Source organism: Punica granatum, chromosome 4 (genome assembly GCF_007655135.1).
Source record: "Punica granatum isolate Tunisia-2019 chromosome 4, ASM765513v2, whole genome shotgun sequence".
NCBI classification, from domain to species: Eukaryota; Viridiplantae; Streptophyta; class Magnoliopsida; order Myrtales; family Lythraceae; genus Punica; species Punica granatum.
In genome coordinates this window covers 38,251,467-38,266,840 of record NC_045130.1, presented here as the reverse complement: position 1 = coordinate 38,266,840, position 15,374 = coordinate 38,251,467, and the positions used below count along the sequence as shown (strand labels likewise).

Below are 15,374 nucleotides of genomic sequence, written 5' to 3'. Positions count from 1 at the left end.
ATTTGCGTGCAGTCCAAATTAAAAAAGAAAAATCGAATTTTTAATTTTCTCTATCCAATTCCAACGACTTGGGTGTCAAGCGATTTCATCATCATCATCTTCATCTTCGTGTTGCACTGAGCATTTCGAGCAATGCATTGCCATGGGCACGAGATTTCTCTGTCTCTGCGTCTCTTACGCGTCTCTGTTTCAGCAGCAGAAGTCAAAACGTTGGTGAATTTTTTGCCAGTTCCGTTGTTATGGCACATAAACGTTTTCTTTCTTGTCTGGTCATATATATACATATGATATGATGTGTCATCATTAATAACAATATTATTATATTTATATGTTTCTCCTTCTTCTTTGGTCGGAGTTACGTTCTGCGGGCAATGGGACACTCGTTATGTTTCAGTGAATTGAACGTGGGTGATGGAATTCGATGTGTACCATGTCGTGGCTCTGCAATTTTAGACAAAGTTTCCGTGCGGATCGTAATCGACAAGTTCATGTTGATCTGGAGAAAGGTCAGTCCTTTGATCTTCAAGTAAGAAAATATTGTAGCTTGTTTCTCAGTTTGGAGTTGGTGAGTGAGTAGGCTCGAGCGGGTCAAAGTTTCCATTTTTTGGGCAATTAGATGATATTTATTGGGTCGTTGTCTTCGTCGTGATTTTTAAATTGATGGCTTTGGGTTTTTCTCTTTTTCTTTTTTGGGGTTCTCCTGTTATGGCGGCAGGGGCGGGATGTTGATTTCGCAGCCATTGGCAGGGGAAGTCGAACGGGTTTGTCGATATCCTTCCTCAGAAGGAGAGTTGTGAGCCGGAAGGACGAGCCAAGGTCGAGGATGATTTCTACTATAGTTTACGGAGGACAAGATCGACGGAAATAAGCGCTGCGAACCATGCATGCCGGAGAGGGGTTGCCGGGCCGTGTTGGATTCGTTGCGTAAAGTCTTGGAATGTGCCGATCAATCTCTTACGAGGGGGAGCAGCCGTTAATTTACTTTTCGTGATGTCAAAAGTTTATACAATTTGGTTTTGTGTCCATAAAAAATCCGAATTTTTTTTAATCATGCATAATTCGACTGCAGCTAATCTACAGATTGCTTAATGGGTCATCCGTATCTGCGTTTGATGATATGATTTTGCTCAATACATTTATACATATATTTATTATTATAGTTTGTATTTTTGGAACAGAGATGGGAAGTTTTAAGGTTTTCCAATGTCTTCCTTCCGACATGGTGTATGTGCTCTCTCTGCCTCGTTTCTGTCTCCGTCTCTGTTTCTGCTTCTATACCGTGTTTCCTTGATTTGCACAGAAGGTGGGTTGGAAGGAGGTGTGCGGCCAAAGATAGCCGTCGAAGAGCTCCGTCGTGTCGATGTGAAGGTTTCTCGCTTCTTGCGGGATTTCGGATCCAGCACCGGAGTTCCATCGTTGGAAGTGGGTAAGGTTTGTTGCAAATTTTGGAAAAAGGCATGCTCTTTTTTGTTTGAGATTTGATCACCAAAGAGTTAATGTTTCTCTATCTTTTTTTTTTTTTTTCCTTTTTTTAAATGAAAATGAGAGTTTGTGAAAGTTCGGGTCCACAAATTTGACAGGAAATTGCTGGTGGGATCGCCTGTTTGGTTGTTGAAGTTGCCATCTGTACTTCCATGGCAGCACCTCGGACTTGGTCAATCTTCCGGTGGAGCTCTTCGTTGGTAGACCCGACAGTCGGGGTTCGATCTTCCAGAGGGTCTATGAAACCGGGCAGTCGAGAATTTGAGCGAATTGAATTCGACCGTTCACTGGTCGGAAATCGGGGCCTAGATGTGGTATGTTTGATGATAAGAGGGCATGAGCTTTCTTTAGTGGGGACCAAGAATGGTGGTTCCACCACATAAATCTTCCCTCAGCTTCACGCAGTTCACAGGAACTGAATGAGGCCTTCGCCTTTTCGGTTCGGAGGCTGAAGAGGTCTGAATCTGAATACATCCTTTAATACCTGGGGAAGAAACGTAACGTATGGCTACAGCTTATGAGGGCACCCATACCGGATGGAATGCCGTGGAGCGGAGCAGATACTTGTAGCCGTTAAACAGTTTGAATGCTATAAACTTTTTTCGCTATCTCGGGCCGAGTCCGAGGTCTCGGTTCTCTCTCGATGACTAGAGGTAAAGCTATTGTGGGGCGGAAGGCGGACGGGGCTAAGTCAACTACGTCGGGGTTGTCATCAGTCAACAGTTCTTGGAAGTCGATATTAAAGGAGTCGTCGAAAGCAGTCATGGACATTTTATTGGTGTCCGAATCTCTCTAATTCTCGATGACATGCATCAGCTATGGACGGCAAGGCTTCTGTTTGACAAACCGGGAATGGAGTATGCAGTTCACGAGTTCAATTTGATGATCAGATCATTGAGACACTCGGGAAAGATCAGGCAGCAAAGATCTGTAGTTTATAGGGTCCGAGAGAAGACCACGTCAAGCATAGTATTCTCCCGGATTGTCGTGCATCAAGGACCAGGATGCTCGATATGAAACCAGGCAGTCTGTAAGAACATTAACGCAGCCATCAGATGCCATGGCGGTACGCATCATACATGGGCCAATGTTATTTTCATAAGAAGATTTGCTTCGACATATTATTCTCATAACCGGGTAGACCATACACGAACCTGTACATATCAGCGGCCATCAATGCCATTATTTGACACACTATACATACAACAACTGAAGTCTTTCAAGGCTATATCAATCCTAACGAAGTAATCGATCATCAGGGCACAACGAGTACACGATCACGTATCTGGAATTTCAGGCAATTTGCAGTAGTCCTAGTCCATTAGACAGTCACTGAGCCCTAACTACGAAGCGTAGAGTTTATCACTTAATCACCTACTATCCTTCCTCCATGTAGATAGACTATTATTGCCTCTTGGAAGTTTCTCACTCCTCCGTTTTTGCGAACCTTCCTCGGATCCGAGGCTGACTGTCAGCAAGAGCCTTCCTGCAGGCATACTGAGATAGAGCGCATTTCCTAAGTCAGACGACCTGAAAACGGGCTTTCATGAATCCCTACGGAGATCTCCGAAGAAAAACGAATGAACAGATATCAAAACCGGGTAATACCTTGATCTTCCTCCCAAAGTTCCTCCTGCTCTTCTTATTTCGGTACCTTAAAAGCTTCTCCTTGCGCTCCTTAGAGCTGCAGTTGCTGGTCCCAAGGGTCTGATATAAACAAGTAGAAAAATTTAGTTTCATAGAGCAATTGCTTCGGTGCTGATAGGATTGGCCGGCTCGAACCGTCCCAAATCCTTCTTCTGGAACGGATGCTACACATACTATCAAAAAGTGCGAAATTACGGTACTAATACATATTACCGAATATCTTCACCTTTATGTCTCCCTCACTGAAGGCTCTTCTCATCCCATAGACAGCTCCGAAATCCACCTCCACGAAGTCAAGAAATCTCGGTTTACTCACTGCTGTCCCTTTCATCCAATCCGTCGAGATCAAGCAACCTGAGCTAACACTCTTCTGGAACGACAAACTCCCGGATCCCTTATCAGATCCATCTTCTTCAATTGGCACAAGAGGGATATTCTTTATATCCATAAGTTCATCAACTGGAGCGTCTTCAACTGCGGCCTTTGCTAAGAGATCCTTTTGGCACTCATAGAAGACCTCGCTCAGGATCGGGTTGCCCTGGAATGACTCGATGTCATGATGTGCGCTCAGTTCCTGGGCCCCGCAAGATATCATCGAGAATGCTGATGCCATCACGTCAGTCCCCAGGACAGGTTCTTCTTCGACAATAGCATCAGGGGCTTTGAATAGATCACCTTCTGCACCGAAGTCGTACTCCGATATCGTGGAGGCCTGAACCAGGTAGTCCTGTGGCATAGCAAGAGGGAAAATAAGGGTCAACACTCACTTAGCAATTAGCATGTTCACGTAAACGATGACACGAAGCATCGAAACTCACTAAGATGGACGATATGTCTGCTCAACAAATTGTTATGAATCAAAAGTTTGTCTGCCATGAAAATGATGCATTTTTAGGTCAAAATAAGGAACAAGTGAAGGAACCTTTTAAAGTTTTATTCCCATTTCACCCAAAAGATGATTAAAGAGACAAGTTCGATCTTTTTCAGCTATTTCCATACATATCCTGGTCATTACACTCCATGAAAGGCCTAAAAAACACCAAATCCTTAACTACTGAACATCAAGAAATGACCTTTACACCCATCAATTTCACCATTCCATGTCCCTTGTCCACCAGATTCAAGAACAAAAGGACTCACAAGAACCCGAAACACGGCCAGCTAATCAAGCACGTAACAAATGCTCAATGGAACAGGAGGAGAGGTAGAGAGAGAGAGAGAGAGAGAGAGAGAGAGAGAGAGAGAGAGTACCAAAGAAGCATTGGGCTTGTGGTTTTTGTAGGGGTCCTCAAATGGGTGGATTTCAGGGGAGAAGTTCTGGAAGCAAGGGAACAAGAGCCCTGTCTCTGCATACATTTCTCCTTCTTTCCTTGATAATCTCCCCTTCAATGTTGTTCTTCAAGAACCTCAAAGGGACAGGACAGGACAGCTACTATGTCAATTTGTCAATGGAGCAGCCACAAAACAACCTTCTTGCTCTTGGATGCTGGGGATGGGGAGAGACTGCCCCCCCTCCAACTACAGTTATTGCCCCAGGGACAAACTCTGATGCAAAGACAGAGGGAAAAAAACGACTGACAATTGTTATCAATATTCTTTGATTGATTGGAGAGTCTGAGCTCAAGTGGGAGTGTGTACATATATATATATATATTTATATGTAAGGTGTGCGTGATGCGTGCATATTTACAGTATAATAAGGACAAACATATGAATGGCGACAAAAATGAGTAATATCATGAGGACTATTTCCTTTTCTTGCTTTTTATTTATTTATTTATTTTGGCAAAATGATCACAAAAAATCTTCACCGCCATTAAAAATTTTTGTTTGTTATAGTCTGTCTTGAAATTCGATTTTAATGAGTAATTTTCTTATAAGTTTGTTCCTATTGTTATAGCGTATTGATCTATTCCGTAGCAGCATCTATTGGTTGCCACAAGTCATGGGTACCTAGCCTCGAACAAGGTCTTAGGTATTGTTAGTTGTCTCCAGAGACCTCGGTACCCGACCGAAACGGATTAAACTCCATGTCCATGGAGAAATTGAATAATGGAAGTATGTTGCAGTTAAGTTTCAAGAAAATTGAAAACTACAAAGACCCAGAAAAATCTTAATGGAGGAATCTGAGCAATCCACTTTTTCTTCTCTTTTTTAATTCCTCACCCTTTTATTTTAGCACGTAAAAAAAGTTGGACTTTTTGTAATATTTTTATTGAAAACTGCAACTTGCGCTGGTGAGATGCACCCAGTCAAGAGCTGAGACTATGTTTTTGGAAAAATTAATTAGGGAAAAAGACAAAAACTCGTTTGTGCTTTGAAATTGAGATAAATCGCACCATATTTTTTTATTTGGGACAAATTACATCATGTTCTTTGCTCTATAAGATATAGGGGTTACGGCGTCAAATTATTTTTCATTTTCAGTTCTCAATCTTTAACCTTTTAATCATTTTGGTTCTAAATCTTTTTCTTTTATCATTCATATCCTAAACTTTCTATTTTATTCCATTTTAGTCTTAAACGAAAATCGAAAGGGGAGGAGGGGTTGGGGCAGCCAATCGGCCACCCCGACCCCTCCACCGAGGTCGCGGGCGTCCTCTGTGGGCGCCGACGACCTCGGTGGAGGGATTGGGGTCGTCGATTGGAGGCCCCGAACCCCAAATCGACTGGGGACCTCCGACTTGTCCCCGGTCGATTCGGGGTTCGGGGCCGCCAATCGGCAACCCCGACTCCTCCACAGAGGTCGGCGGCGTCCTTTGTGGGCGTCGGCAACCTCGGTGGAGGGGTCAGGGTTGCCAATTGGCGGCCCCGACCCCTCCCGGTCGATTCGAGGTTCGGGGCTGCCAATCGGCAACCCCAACTCCTCCACCGAGGTCGGCGGCGTCCTCTGTGGGTGCCGGCGACCTCGGTGGAGGGGTCGGGGTTGCCGATTGGTGGCCCCGACCCCTCCTCCCCTTTCGATTTTCGTTCAGGACTAAAAATGAAATAAAATAGAAAGTTTAGGATATGAATGATAAAAAAAGATTTAGAACCAAAATGATTAAAATGTTAAAGATTGAGGACTGAAAATGAAAAATAATTTGACGCCGTAATCCCCTATGTCCAACGGAATAAAGAACAATGGAGTAAAGAACATAGTGCGATTTGTTCAAAACGAAATAATAGGGTGTGATTTATCCTAACCCCAAAGTATAAGGGCAGTTTTTGTCTTTTTTCCAATTAATTACTATCTGTAACAAATATTATTGATCATTAGTTTTCGGCCAAAAACATGGAAGCACTAGAAATGAAAGGAAAAATTCTCTACGAAATTAATCCAATTCGGACTATTCTTTATTACTTCTTTTTAAGATATAATTTTTTAAAGTTCCATCTATCTAATCTATAAAAATAACTCGAAGAGGACAAAAGTTGAAAAGTAGTGTGTTCTTCTTGTTATGGAAAGTGCAAAGGAAAAAAGAAAAGGGAGGAGGAAACAAATTAAATATTAATTAGCAGAAGAGACCCTTTTTGTTTTCTAACACATGTATATAAAAAGAAAATGATTGTGGGTTCCAATTTGATGGAAATGTCCAAATTCCTTTTTCTTCTGCGATTGCAAGTGGCCTCGAGAAAATGTTTATTATCTATTCGACGGCAACCTTCCGACTTTATTAGTGAACTTATTGTCGGCATGGAATCTCAAATACATAGTGTAATAACTTCATACTAAATTTGCATATATGTATTGGATGCGTCACGGTTTAATAAGGATAGATTATTTCCACTTTCGGGCTAGATTTGATCAGTTCCTTAAAGCCGAATACCATGCACTTCATAATAGTAGAAACATATATCTAGAGTATTATCTTAGAAATATATGTATGTTGAAATAGGCATGTGAAAGCAAGAGAGACTCAATAGGAAAAGTCCACTACGGGGAGGAAGTTGTCACTTCCCAAAAAAGAAGCATATTTTTCATACATACTAATGAGTAGTTTGGGGTCAAATAGCTCTCAACATTGCACGAGAATTAGTTAAATTTTTGGAGCAATATGGAGTTTGGTTTTTGGGCTGTAAAGTGAACAGATTAAAAGCAACGAAACAGCAAAAGTGAAGTTATATCAATTTAAGAGCTTCTGTTGTGAATCTAATAATAAAAGAAATATTAAAGGAAAAGGAAGGGAGAATATGGGGAATTGAAAAAAGTTCAATGTTTGCTCTTGGGGGTTGCTCATGGGTCATCGCACAAACACCTTAAATTTAACATCGTGAAAAACAGAGGAAATCTTAACTGGGACGTTTTCAAACTAATGCTCCCCCTTTCGGGAGAGAGTTCAATGTAAGGAGGATACAAAGGATTGTTTTGTTTCGACTACATAAAATATCCACATGATTACTTATAAGACTCATTTATCCATCTATTGTATTTCTGTTTATACTTCCTTAATCAATCATATGACGTGATACAATCACTTGAAATATACCTCGAACAATAACCACAAGCATTGCAATAATTATAGACCTGTGCGTAGCCACTAGGAGAATAATTGGATAATTGCAAGTCACCATGTTTGGCTCCACTTGGGAGGGATCTGTATTAATAATGATCGCGGGGGTGATCGACAACTAAATTAATAATTAATTACCGAGGGTCAGAGGGTATCAAATAGTAGTTTTGATCCACTGCCCGAGTCACATATGTCGTCGTGCCGACGAGACACTTGGTGGAATAGTATTGGCAAAATTGGGACCGAAGTAGCAGACAAATGGACATTTTCCCAATCAAAAGAGGGCAAAAATTTAATCATGAAGAATGCTGCCACATTCTTGGTGGGGGTTCCATTCTTGCTTTCTGTTCCTCTCTTCATTGCTTTCTGGACAGCTTTGAGGGAATGAACGATCAGGCATGAATGCATTTGGGCCCATCTCTTGGAACTTTGCACAACAAAAGACACGACCAAATTTTTGCAGTTCCAACTATCATTTCCAATTTCCCTTCCTCCGCTTTTATTTCTTTTTTCGTGAAGGAATTTCTACGAGTGCTGCCAAATTAATAAATGCCGAGGTTGAGAGTTCCAATAGTAGTGGGAAGGAAGGAGGTGAATTGAATCAAGTCAATCTCCTCCTCTTTTCTGGTCCTTTTCAAGCTCAATCATGGAGATGGCTTACTCATCTCTGCAACAAAAATCCATAGGAAAAAAAAAATGAAAAGAAAAATCTATGTGCCAAGAGAAGAACGCTGTTGTGTTTCCGGCTTTGTTCGGGGAGCTAAAACCAGGCGTACGTGTGGCGAAAGAATGTTCCAGCTGCCCTTGATTTGGCGCGGTGGAAACGATCGCACTTAGTGGTGGAAGACACTGTAAATGAACTAAATAGATGCTCTTAAGAATAATCGCGAACATTTTTTGCGATGTATGCGAAGATAATGATAATTATTAGTTTTATCAGGACACGCTCAAGATTCAGATTCAGAGAACTGAACGACGACCCGAGTGGGATTGTACTGTTGAGACCTTTCGTCATTTAAGCTGAATATTGCAAATGGAGAGTTGCTTTGAGTTCAGTTGGCCCCGCCATGTCTCCTTCCTTCATGGCCCGAGCATGAGTGCTCTCTCCTTTTCCGCCTAATGAGAATACTTCTGTCGGGGTTAAGTTAGACTTCAGGAGAAAGGGGGATCCCCCGACATATAGTTTGATGTTGGTTATCGGAGTTTCGAGCAAAGGGAAAGCTGGCTAAAGGGGCGGAGACTTAAGGTACAAGCATCGGTCATCAGGTACTACCCCGAAACCGGAGCTACGACAAAACTTGTACTACGTTCCAACGCATTATTGTGGAATCTGCTGGAAACCTATCGAGCAGAGGGCTCCATCTGCAAGTGGCGATCGATCTGGGGAAGGAGTTTACGAGAGAGGCAGGGGAAGAGACAAAAGCAGAGTTAGAAGGAGTCGGCCCCGTGATTGGATTGCTTGCTATCTCCACAATTGGACATTGTGGTTGGATTAGAGTCCTCGATTTTGACACCCTAATTGGCCCCCCTAAAACTTTTTATGGAAAAGGACTGCGGACGGCTACTCTCATGTCTCCACTAGGGACCTCGCAACACGTGTCATCATAACACGTTTGAACTTACATACCTGATGATCTCAGCATCCAAATCTTATCTCCCGTAATGGATCACTCGAATCGCAAGACATTACGCCAGAACTGTCAATTTCTCCGATAAAGATACAACCACACAATATCGGGCAGGACAGGAGCGGTATGTAGCTCGCATGGCCTCTAGCGTCAGATGTTTATGGTAGAATAAGCTTATATGGCTAAGGTGATCAATGCGGCATTCATCATACCTCCAGACTGCCCCGACTTATAGGGCCGTGAAACAGCTCCCCAACTAATTGAAACCACGCAACATATCATGCATATGCATAAGTTGGGCTCTAATGATCATACACCAAAATAATTGATAGGTAAAACTTAACCGCATGTAAGAGTTTTGAGATGCACTCAGCATAAATAAGTTCGATTTCTGATCTCCACAACGGCACACGCACAATGTTTCACCATTCACACGCCTCTATCCCTCAATTAACAGATCTAGTTAAGAAACAAAAAAGGTCGAGACAGTTCCCTCATGATGATAGTTTCTTCATGATATCTTTGCCCTCGAAAAGTCCATCTCCGGATGCTGCATGTAACATAACAGAGCCAAGAAATCAGCTTTCATGGATGATGGATCTACACGAAGAGTATATGACAGAAAAATCATAGCAGTGTATACCCACCTCTGCCATGAATTTCTTCAGAATCTCCTGCTTCTGCATCTCATCGCTTGTCGGTAGACCCATCGACTTTTGCCTCTGATCAAACTGCAATAGGAATAAATCAAGGATCAACAACCAAAGACTTTTCATGGTCCCAAATTAACAGGTGACTCAATGACAATATAACCCAGAATAATGTTGGATCTGGGAAAGGTAAGGAGTGTGTTGTTACCATCATCTTCTCAACTGTTTGTCTGGTTTCCGGGTCAAGGTCAGATAATTTGCTGCTCTCAGGCTCAACTTTCTGAGTGTCAACCTCAGGCTCTCCTTTAGTCACACACTTCCACCACTCCATCTGGTTATGCTTGGTCAAGAGTATGGAGATGGCACTCTGATCCTCTGCGATACACATCCAACGAAAATATAAGTTTTTCAATGAGCTTTCTTGTCATCATGAGCTGATAAGTATAAATAGATGAGAGATAACAGATGAAACTAATCAGGATGAGGTGAAATAAATGAATTGGCAAGCACAAGGGTACACGAAAGTACATTCCGATAAAGAGTGCTTTTCATCTCTGAGCATCTAAGACATACCTATACTCCAATAACAATCATCAGGCCTAACAGTCTGGTAGAGCTCTCCCTGAAAGAGACAAATGGAAAATTGAGGCAGCCGCAAGGTATTGCAGTAAGACCATTCAAATGCGAGAATATTTATAATTCAAGTGAGGCATATGCAGACTTACATCGATAATTGGAGGTTGACCCTTCAGCCCTACTTTAAGATGATTCTTCTTTATGTCACATACCACAAACCTTCCCTTGGTTCCTTTAGGTACTGGGACATTGACGGTAACCTCCTGAAGGGTTTGAGTCCACGAGTAGTTCTCAAGATCAAGGCCATTGCCTCGGTTTGGAGCTGTACGAGATTGAAGCGAGTCAAGCTAAGGTTCAAGTGCAGAAAGACAAAACAACCCCAAAAGAGGTACAATATGATTATAAACCATCAACATCATATAGAATCCATTGATTGTAAACCCAGAATTATAACCATTGTTTCTCCATCCACCTAAACAACTCACACAGATTGAAATATTCATTAGGTCCATCGTACACGACTCTTGACACTCTTACGATTGAGGAAGAGAAAATTATAACTCATACCCAAACACGCTCACTGAACTACTGAAACACATAAGACTAGACTATAATCGAGCATGATAGTTCCTCAATGTATGACAGTCACCATAAAATTACTTGCACAATCAGCTACAACTTAAGCCATGACAAACCAAAAGGCCATAACCTGCAAAGTAACCAATCACTAGGTCAAGCCGGCAAATATCGATTTAGCTAATAGTTGCGTAAAACTACTAAGCATAATCAGCTACGACTCAGCTATAGCAAACCAAAAGACCATAACTTGCGCGCAACTAATCGGATCACAGAGCATATGTCTAGTTTTCACCAATTTTACACACAACCACGGCCAAAATCCACATTCAGGTGAATCGCAAAACCAGAAGCAATACCTATCAATCCGCTCTTCTCCTCCTCCTCTTTCTTCTCCGCCTCAGCGTCCTTCATCTCCACCTCCGGCACAGCCTTCTCCTCCTCCTTAACCGGCGGCGCGGCCGCAGCAGCCTCCTCCACCTTCTTGCTCTCTTCAGCTGCCTTAGCCTTCTTCTCCTTCAGCTTCTGCTTCTCCTTGGCCGCTCTCACGACGGAAGCGATCTCCTTCTCCGCCGAATCATTCCCCAGGTAGTCGCTCTCGCTCGCAACGAAATCGAAAACCTTCTCGATGAAGCCGATCGGATTCGAGCGGTCGAGGTTTCCGGAGAACGGCACCGCTGAGGCAGAGGACGAAGGCGAAGGCTTCGCCGGAGACTTGTTCTCTCCCTCGTCGTAGTCGGAGATTATCGCCATTCCCTTCGACTTCAAGCAGAGTCGCAACGCAACAGGGTTAAACGTTCAGTCTTAGAGCACGGAAGATGAGAAGAACGAACAGAGAGAGAGAGAGAGAGAGAGTTTTATAGGGTTTTGGATCGAGAGACGTCGAGAAGCTATTTTTTGCTGTCAAGTTCTCAACTGGGACAGTGTGTAAATTAGAAAAGTATGATTATCCCGTTTAGTTTTGCAATCAAAATTTTACCCATTTAATTTTAACATTAATTTTTAAAATTTAAAATTTATTTTTTAATTTTATTCACTACACAATAAAATCGAAACACAATTATTACTTTTTTTCATTTTTTTTAATTTTTTTAATCATTCAATTCAATTTTTAATATTAAATACTTTCAACTATTCATTACTTTTTCACATTTTTTCTCATAATTCAACAACATAATTATTATAATCCAATTAAAATTCAATTCAAATCTACTTAACTCTAAAATCAAAATCGGCTCCTTTTGTCATATATTAAATTTGTCATATATTCAATACATACAAGACCAACTGCAAACATGGCCTGAGGCAATTCTCCAACGCACTTGGCGAAGGTTGCCGGCCCACTTACAAGGTAGCAGCTCGATCGAACACCATAAACTCTGTAATACGTCCTTAAGAACAATGCCTATAGTATAAATATGAGTAATCGGTCACATTACAATTAAGAACAGTAATTTTTAGAGAACATTAAATATTATTCTTAAAATAGGCTAAACAATTTCCATCTTGGTTTTTATATATTTGATTCATTTCAAGCTATATATTATAGAAATTCTGCAGTAAAAGTAATTTCTAAAGCATATAAACTAATTGAAAAAAAAAAGTGCAAACAAAATCTTTAAAATAAAAAAAAAGCTCTGTCGACGAAATCCCGACATGGAGATTTCGATTGGTCGCCATACCCAGGATTCGCAAGCCCAGCTCTAGGCTCGACCAGGGCTCGAGAGTCCCGGGGGCGAACCCAGGCCTCCTGGGCTCTGCAGAGATTTTTTTTCCCCCCCTATCTAGCAAGGCCCAGGGGCTCATCCAGGGCTTGCGAGCTTTTCTGAGGTCCCCGGCTCGTCGGTGGTCGCCTATGCTCGTCAATGGCCGCCTACGAACTCGTGACAGTCGAAGAATCATCGTCAAAGCTTTCAGGAATGGGGCAAGATGTTGATAATTGGATGAATAGGGAAGGGCAATTTTGTCAATAGGATTTGTTCACCGATCAGACTAGCAAATCTGGGCCAAGAGTGGGGACTTACGAGTCCTGATATCCGTGTCCTTTTGACCAAACGGGCCGAGGAATATCAACATGATGCATGTTGATTGACTAGAATTCCATGAAGTAATTTTATTTGGAACAGCTTAATTAGGTTTATATATTTGAGGGAGCCCGTATACCGATAATAAGCTAATCCGAGACAGAACAAGCATCGATAGCGAGCTTGAGGGCAGCTTCGATATCGTCGCACAGCCGCTGAGGGTCAGGAATCGCCTTCTTGTCCACCGCTACCAGCAGCGTCATCTTATCTACGTAGCATATGAAATTGATCGACAGTGTCTGCACATATAATCATCAATTTGAAGATACCTAATTAGCAGAGTCGATCATAGAATAAATTAATTAATCGGGAATTAAGAAAACAATATAGGGTAAGTACTTCGTAGGTCGTCTTTTTAGGCCGGGTCCAGCTGCGCACATATTCGATTAGGCTGGCGGCAACTTGATATTTAATCTACCCGGCTTATTACAGATATACCTTTTTATTTCGACCCAAATCTTGGAGAAATTACTTATTATAGGGAAAACGGGATCGTCGGTAGTGTTATATGCTTACCCGAGGATACCCGTAAGTGCCGAAAGCGATATAACCCAAGGGGTGCCCAAAAAAGTCGACCTCCTCGAACGATCCCATCATGTTTGAGTACGTAGCCGTGGTTTGCAGAGTAGACGGTAGTACAGTGCAGCCGCTGCCTGCAGAAGATCAATTACAGTCATAATAATATCATTATCGGTCTCTTTGATTATTGCTAAGGGATCAGCCAGCCAACAGATTTTATCTAGTCGTGTTCTTTCGATCAGTCTGACCGATCGAGAGAACATTCATCAGCGCGATGTACACTCCAACAAATGATCTAACCTTGAGGCCAAAGGACTTGAGCATGAAGCCGGACAAGCAGAAGGTGAACAAAGCCTCATGAGAGCGCTTTCTCCGGTCAGTGGCCCCTTTTGCTTTCCTGATGCATTCCAGTGGATCATCCCACAGGGCTATCGACAGAGGCAGGAGAAAGTAGCCGACTCGACTACCCGCCATGACCTTCATGTAAGAAGGCTAATAATTATAAGTCATTTCTTCCGTCGCCCGGAACATGCCAATATTGTATCAGCATGCACCGGTTATGTGCTTAATAACTCGAATGGATTATTACCCGGTCCTTTGTGAAAGTCCTCAAGTTGACATAATGAGTTGCTCTCATACGGATGCTTCTCGGAAGGTGATTTTTCACTTTGTCCAACGCTTCTTCACCCGGTCCACCCGCGCGGCAAGAGCAAGAATCCATATAATTAGTTACCGATCAAACCGTTAATTGTATGCGAGCTTTCACAAATCGGGAATAAGAGATCAGGAGAGACCCACCATGGCCATATCGCCTGTTGAGATACTGAGAAAGCCCGGCTTCAGTTATTCCCAGAAGCACATCATTCACCGTCTGCTCTATCGATCATCAGAGAACATAAAAATTACTGGTGAAGCCAGTGGATCCTTTTTTTCTTTTTTCAAATACGTAATTAAACCAATTATGAGTAATTACTTACAACATACCACTTTCATGGCATCCTTCACCAATTTTATGTCCCTCAGGTAAAACGCAAGGCGGACGAATCGTTTAGGAGCAGTCTCGACCCCAGGCCCGCCCGTCAGTGGCGTTTCTGTATCTCTAAGGAACAAAACCGTCATGACAAAGAAGAAAATGCCGATGCACGTGTTCCAGAACACCGCAAGACTGGCACAGAAGCGCGAAAAGGCCTGTTGAATCAGTCCTGTCCTAGTCAGTGAGACGGTATCACCACCATTCCCAGGCTGATTTACCAGTGCCATCGGTGGCTGCACTGGCCTGTGGGAGCAGGCAAAGAGCATGGCCATGAGGGATGCGCCGTCCCCAATAGAGTGGTGGTAGCGGCCGATTATGAGACCAGCAGCATCAGAGTTCTGGAGATCGAGGAGGTGGATCTCCCAGAGTGGCTTGGATAATTCCATCTGGGTTTCGGTGAGACTTGCCACATAATCTTCCACGAACTGGTCCGGTGATTGTATGCAACTAGGTTTTATGTCGGGGACGATGATGTGGTCCTCAACGTTCACTTTCGTTTCCCTCCATTTCATTTCCTCCCCATCGACAACCTTCCCATATTCACATAAAAATTAGAAAGCTGGAGCGCGCCTAAAGGCATTCGATTCAGCTAGAACTGAATAGATGTGCATCGATAAATTATTTCATCTATTGATCTTACCAGAACTTTTGAGAACCGGGGATGTCTTAACTTGGCACCGTCTCTG

General features: G+C 42.6%; 2 protein-coding genes, 1 long non-coding RNA gene and 1 pseudogene across 5 annotated transcripts; 1 reads left to right on the top strand and 3 right to left on the bottom strand.

Annotated features, from left to right (window-relative positions):
* The first annotated feature begins 17 nt into the window (after nucleotides 1-17).
* Nucleotides 18-2,683, top strand: LOC116203514. Of its 2 annotated transcripts, none has more exons than XR_004156264.1 (3): nucleotides 18-506; nucleotides 716-1,426; nucleotides 1,581-2,683. It is a non-coding gene; the product is annotated as an uncharacterized LOC116203514 (long non-coding RNA). The 2 variants fall into 2 exon arrangements; XR_004156265.1 differs by having other exon boundaries at nucleotides 716-1,431.
* On the bottom strand, nucleotides 2,573-4,755 carry LOC116203513. 2 transcript variants are annotated; one of them, XM_031535262.1, is made up of 4 exons: nucleotides 4,381-4,755; nucleotides 3,356-3,856; nucleotides 3,091-3,189; nucleotides 2,573-2,979 (listed from the first exon to the last, which is right to left on the bottom strand). In XM_031535262.1, exons 1-4 carry the CDS (start codon nucleotides 4,483-4,485, stop codon nucleotides 2,908-2,910), a joined length of 777 nt encoding a protein of 258 aa, XP_031391122.1. In that variant the 5' UTR covers nucleotides 4,486-4,755; the 3' UTR covers nucleotides 2,573-2,907. The 2 variants fall into 2 exon arrangements, with proteins under 2 accessions (XP_031391122.1, XP_031391123.1); XM_031535263.1 differs by having other exon boundaries at nucleotides 2,576-3,012.
* Nucleotides 4,756-9,556: 4,801 nt separating this feature from the next.
* On the bottom strand, nucleotides 9,557-11,939 carry LOC116206295 (protein BOBBER 1). The gene is made up of 6 exons (XM_031539123.1): nucleotides 11,412-11,939; nucleotides 10,626-10,798; nucleotides 10,474-10,522; nucleotides 10,109-10,275; nucleotides 9,898-9,981; nucleotides 9,557-9,800 (listed from the first exon to the last, which is right to left on the bottom strand). The coding sequence occupies exons 1-6, from the start codon at nucleotides 11,803-11,805 to the stop codon at nucleotides 9,762-9,764; spliced, it is 906 nt and encodes a 301-aa protein (XP_031394983.1). The 5' UTR covers nucleotides 11,806-11,939; the 3' UTR covers nucleotides 9,557-9,761.
* A 1,286-nt stretch (nucleotides 11,940-13,225) lies between these two features.
* Nucleotides 13,226-15,200, bottom strand: LOC116204405 (annotated as a pseudogene).
* Nucleotides 15,201-15,374: the final 174 nt, after the last annotated feature.

Coding starts and splice junctions, on each gene's coding strand:
- LOC116206295 (XM_031539123.1), bottom strand. CDS start 11,805: ATGGCGATAATCTCCGACTACGACGAGGGAGAGAACAAGTCTCCGGCG. Junction 9,982..10,108: donor AAACAGTTGAGAAGATGATG/GTAACAACACAC, acceptor TTCCTATTGCAG/TTTGATCAGAGGCAAAAGTC. Junction 9,801..9,897: donor TGAAGAAATTCATGGCAGAG/GTGGGTATACAC, acceptor TGTTACATGCAG/CATCCGGAGATGGACTTTTC.
- LOC116203513 (XM_031535262.1), bottom strand. CDS start 4,485: ATGTATGCAGAGACAGGGCTCTTGTTCCCTTGCTTCCAGAACTTCTCC. Junction 3,857..4,380: donor ACAAGCCCAATGCTTCTTTG/GTACTCTCTCTC, acceptor GCTATGCCACAG/GACTACCTGGTTCAGGCCTC. Junction 3,190..3,355: donor TCAGTGAGGGAGACATAAAG/GTGAAGATATTC, acceptor TGTTTATATCAG/ACCCTTGGGACCAGCAACTG.